Here is a 5,142-nt window from a genome sequence, read left to right as displayed (position 1 = left end):
AACAAACATTTTCAAGAACTTGCAGAGTCATGGATTACTCACGAATTGAGTAAATTTGCTAATGGACAACCTTAGAGCCACGTTGTAGATGCATATTACATGTATACATATCTGACTTTATTAGAAGAATCAATTACCGAGTATTTTAATACTCAATTTTTTTTCGAACTTTTTCAGGTGTGGTTTTGTTGAATGTACATGAGATCGAAGTTCGCCCATATGATGAGAAAGGATACCGAACCTCTCTCCGTGATAATATCGAATGGCGAAGGATTAGAAGTTCGCATATGATAAGGACACCGAGGATTGGTGGCTAAAGGTCGGTATGCAAAACAGGGATCGAGAACGAATCACGTTCACACGAAAACTCGAACTTATCTCGTAAACTTAAGTAAAATAAAGCAAAAAAAATGATGAGTTGAGGCAGCCACAGCTGAACCGACAAAAGCCTGACATGATAAGGTACTGTGGAGCCCTAAGGGGTCTGGTTTTTATTATCTCTGCAACTTGAAACTCATTATAATGACAAGAAAACAGTAAAATACTAAGTGGGTTTTTGATTGAATCAAAGTAACACAACACCCATTTCTACATTCAACTAAACACTAATCCTATAAAATAACCCAAGCAAAAGGATGTTTTAGGGCCAAAATTTACATAACACTGCAACTATCTGTATTCTCGTCGCTGAAGAAGTGCGTGTACTGATCGGTTGCAACCGGAGGAAGCATCGGGGGCGGTGGAGCATAGTTCATGGCCGGGTTCGGTCGTGAATACATCATGGGTTGGAACATATCGTTCCCAACTCCCCTTTGTTGGTTCATCATCATCATAGCCATGTATTGTTGTTGTTGTTGTTGGGCATACGGGTTCCCTTGGCCCATTCCTTGGTAGTATCCGCCTCCCCCTCCGCTCATCATTGGTTGAGCGGGATGAGCGGGTAGACCTCGAACGGCTGGAATGTTACCCATTTGATTCATTGCATAGTTTCCCATTGGTGGAGCCCTATTGGCACCAGCAGGACCCATTGGCTGACCCATCTGGCTTTTGTTTCCATTGGTGGCATGACCCATATGGGTTTGAGCCATGTTCTTACCATTCCCACCGCTACCCCCTTTGCCTCCTTTGCTGGGTTTGGTGATATCAATGTCATGGAAGTTAATATCTAGCTTGTCAAACTCATGGAGGGCATCAGCTTTGCCTCCTTTCTTGCCTCCATTGCCATTATGTTTACCTCCATCAGCTGCTTTGCTGCTTCCTTTGTTCTTCTTGCTATCATTTTTACCTCCAAATCCAAACAGCCCCTTCTTGCCTAGTCCTAGAAACCCCCCTCCTTTGCTCTTACTCTTCGTCCCCCCGCCGCCGCCGCCACCGCCACCGCCGCCGCCCCCATCGCCATCGCCATGGCCACCGTCTTTCTTCCCTCCTCCCTTGCCCTTCATCATGACAGGGAAGTCAATAGCTTCACCCTTCTTGACAGCACCTCCACCAACCCCACCTTTCTTACCACCATTCATGGAATTGATATCAATCATCCCATTAGCCCCAAAAGACCCTCCTCCTTTGCTACCCATCATAGGCATCATATTATTAGGTAACCCATGTCCATGTTCATGGCTAAACTCATCATGTTCATCGTCAAATTCATCATCAAATTCATCATCAAATTCATCATCAAACTCATCACTAAACTCAGAATCTTCCTCAGGCAAATTGAACTTAACAGATTTCTTATCTTTACCAGGAACCACAACACTATGCATATTATTATTATGATTATTATTACCTCCTCCTTTGTTCATACCATTGTTGGAGCCCTTCATTTGTTGCTGTTGTTGAAGAAAAGCCTTCTCCATCAGCAACTTATGATTATCCATATTGTTGTCTTTGCCTCCTTTCACATTCTGAAACAGATTATTGAAATTGTTCATGTTATTTGAACTAATCTGAGCTCCCCATAACTCAGCATGTTTCCCAGATTTCTCAAGCTTCTTTATCAGTTTCCCTGGATCTATATTTCCCGTCACTGTCACTTTCCCTTGTTCTGCATCGATCTTCACAGTATAAACACCTAAAAAAACCCCCAAAAACAGAACCAGTCAAGAATCTGTCAATGAAACGAAATCGGTGAGGTAATCAAGAGATTCCCCTTACCATCGATTTTCTGGAGGATTTTCTTGACCTTTTGCTTGCATCCATCGCAGTGAATGTTAACGCGAAGAGCACAAGCCTGTAAACAAAACCCAGAAAGATTTAAAGGTGAAGAACAGGGGAAGAACAGGGGAAGAACAGGGGAAGATTCCATGGAAAATTACCTGAATGTTCATGAAATCCTGTTTGCTCATTGTGTGAGGGCGACGAAATTGAAAGTGGGGTTTGGAGGGTTTTTGGTTTATGGTCTGATTGTGGATGAAGATTAACACAGTAGAGAGAGAAAGTTGAAGAGAGAGAAAGTTGAAGAGGAAGAAGAAGAAGAAGAAGCAGGGGAGGTGAGTAATGGGTGTGTGCCCTATTGAGCTTTTTATGTCCTTCTTTCAGGGCTTTCTCTCTGCTATTTAAAATGTTAGGCAGAAGAGAGAGAGAGGGAGAGATAGAGAGAGAAAGAGGCGGTTCTCTTGTTTAATTTTAATTAAAAATTATTTGTGTTTTTTTTAAATAAAAAATAAATAAAACTATTTTGGTCGGTTAATTTTCAGACACATTTTATTTTAAAACCTCAAATTAATAAATAAAAAAAATACTGATAAACTTGACAACCCAGACTCAGTGGATTTGGGTCGTTACAAATGGTATCAGAGCTAGACACCAGACGATGTGTTAGCCTTCTCACTATTCTCCGAAGGGGTAGACACGAGGCGGTGTGCCAGTAAGGACGCTGAACCCCAAAGGGGGTGGATTTGGTGGTGGTCCCACATCGATTGGAAAAAAGAACGAGCGCCAGCGAGGACACTGGCCCCGAAGGGGGTGGATTGTGACCTCCCACATTTGTTGGGGAGGAGAACAAATCATCCTTACGTGTTTTAAAACCTTGAGGTGAATCCCGGCAGGGAAACCCCAAAGAAGACAATATCTGCTAGGGGTGGATTTGGGTCGTTACATAAACTTTTACCATCTAACATAATTATCATATTTGATCTTTTATTACTGGAAAATATTTATCCGTCTAACATAATTAATTATTATATTTGATCTTTTATTACTCGAAAATATCTAATATGATATTTACTATATATTTTGTATTTATTTTTTTTTATCTTTTATTTTTGTAATTTATTTAATTTAGTAATTATGTTATGTTTGGAAGATTGAAAATGGCTCAAAATATACTAGGTTAACATGGTGTTAGCTCTCCAACACCTCTAGGCCCTGTGGGCTAAGTGAGCTAGTGTGTCACAGTATGGGCGAGCGTGACGAGACGAGTATCTTGGGAGACTTCCTTTGAAATGGGTTTTTCAACGACAGTACTAGGTGGCAAAGGTGTGCCGGTATTACGCCCCAGCCCGCGTGTTAGAGATTGCTACATACACCTGTTATTCGACATGGTATCCGTAAATGACATGGCATGGGCACTAGAGGGTCAATGCCTCGATAGAATCCGGATGGAATGAGCGACACGTGGGCCTGTTCTCGATGGCATGACTAAGTGAGTTGCAATGGCCGACAATACCCGAGACTCAGGGTGGCGTCAAGACATATGGGTCAGGTCGATGGAGATCGAGATGGCAAGATGAGACGCGATGGTGGTTTTAGCAAATATTTTCATCTTCATTTTTTAAAAAGTTAAAAATACACCTACAATTAGCTTCGTAATTAAAAAATTATCTATGAAATTTTAAAAATAGCATTAACACGCTTAAAAGTTATAAATAAAAACATTATCAGCAACATATGGATCTACATCTTATAAATTATCTCCATTTTTTTTAAATGCCGAGAATATTAATGTTTCTTTTAAATTTATATATTAAAATTTTAAAGTAATTAAAAAGTATACAAATGTATTTTTTAAATAAAAGTATAAAGGTTGTATTTTTTAATTTGCATATTTTTTTAAAAAGAAAATACAAAATTCAACTACACATTTTTTTATAATATTATTTCTTAATATTGCCATTTTTTAGTAAAAGTCAAATGATAAAAATAAATATTTTATTTAGTGAATTAGATATTATATTTTACTTTCTAAACTTATTTTCAAATTTTCTTTTATATTTGGAAGCTTAATTGTTTACGAACATCATCTGCAACATTTAAGGTATCTTAGTCGAGAAGGCTACTTCGAATAAACGGTCGGATAGAAAGTGATTCGTGAAGGCCAACGAAACAAAGAACGGAAATAAAAACCTCGTGAGCGAGAAACGACAGACAAGACTCATATTCGAAACGATCCCAGTAGCGATCTGCTTGAGGAAGCAACAGATAGCTATATTGCGAGTCTTTTCTGTTAAACGTAGAATAGATCATATCTGTACATAATAAGATAATTTACTGATTTACTTGTTTGTTACAATGTAATCCTCATTATACATATCTACAAAAACATGAGGTCGTGACCCATATAGGTCATACTGCCATTCAACCTAACATGGTATCAGAGTCATGCCCTAAACTTAGTCATGTCAATAGAATTCTCAAATATCGAACAAAAGTATTGTGAGCCTCGAAGGCATAGTAAAAACTGACTAAGACTCCAAAAGAAAAAGAGTCGAGCCTCGATTAAGGAGAGGTGTACTTTGTTCGAGGGGAGGTGTCAGCTACTTTAGGGAATAATCGTGGGTTTATAATCAAGAAATACTATCTCCATTGGTACGAGACCTTTTGGGGAAGCCCAAAGCAAAGCCATGAGAGCTTATACTCAAAGTGTAACGACCTAGATCCACCGCTAGCAGATATTGTTCTCTTTCGGGCTTCCCCTCAAGGCTTTAAAACGCGTCTCCTAGGGGAAGATTTTCACACCCTCCACCCCCTTTCGAGGCCCAATGTCCTCGTGTCTACCCCCCTTCGGGGAACAGCGAGAAGGCTGATACATCGTTTGGTGTCTGGCTCTGATACCATTTGTAATGGTCCAGATCCACTGCTAGCAGATATTGTTCTCTTTGCGCTTTCCTTTTCAGGCTTCCCCTCAAGCCTCCAGCAAAAAGA

General features: G+C 39.8%; 1 protein-coding gene across 1 annotated transcript; it reads right to left on the bottom strand.

Annotated features, from left to right (window-relative positions):
- Positions 1-450: 450 nt before the first annotated feature.
- Positions 451-2,556, bottom strand: LOC111462066 (heavy metal-associated isoprenylated plant protein 34-like). Its single transcript, XM_023105744.1, has 3 exons — positions 2,316-2,556; positions 2,155-2,230; positions 451-2,071 (listed from the first exon to the last, which is right to left on the bottom strand). Exons 1-3 carry the CDS (start codon positions 2,343-2,345, stop codon positions 654-656), a joined length of 1,524 nt encoding a protein of 507 aa, XP_022961512.1. The 5' UTR covers positions 2,346-2,556; the 3' UTR covers positions 451-653.
- Positions 2,557-5,142: the final 2,586 nt, after the last annotated feature.

The sequence above is a fragment of the Cucurbita moschata genome, unplaced genomic scaffold (genome assembly GCF_002738365.1).
Source record: "Cucurbita moschata cultivar Rifu unplaced genomic scaffold, Cmos_1.0 Cmo_Scf00026, whole genome shotgun sequence".
NCBI classification, from domain to species: Eukaryota; Viridiplantae; Streptophyta; class Magnoliopsida; order Cucurbitales; family Cucurbitaceae; genus Cucurbita; species Cucurbita moschata.
The sequence above is the reverse complement of the archived record's forward strand: the minus strand, read 5'-3'. Positions and strand labels throughout refer to the sequence as shown.

Bases quoted from the DNA above. Each gene is read 5' to 3' on its own strand.
- LOC111462066 (XM_023105744.1), bottom strand. From the start codon at position 2,345: ATGAGCAAACAGGATTTCATGAACATTCAG. The intron at 2,231-2,315 runs GTAATTTTCCAT...TTTTGTTTACAG, and splicing joins AGGATTTCATGAACATTCAG to GCTTGTGCTCTTCGCGTTAA. The intron at 2,072-2,154 runs GTAAGGGGAATC...GGGTTTTTTTAG, and splicing joins AATCCTCCAGAAAATCGATG to GTGTTTATACTGTGAAGATC.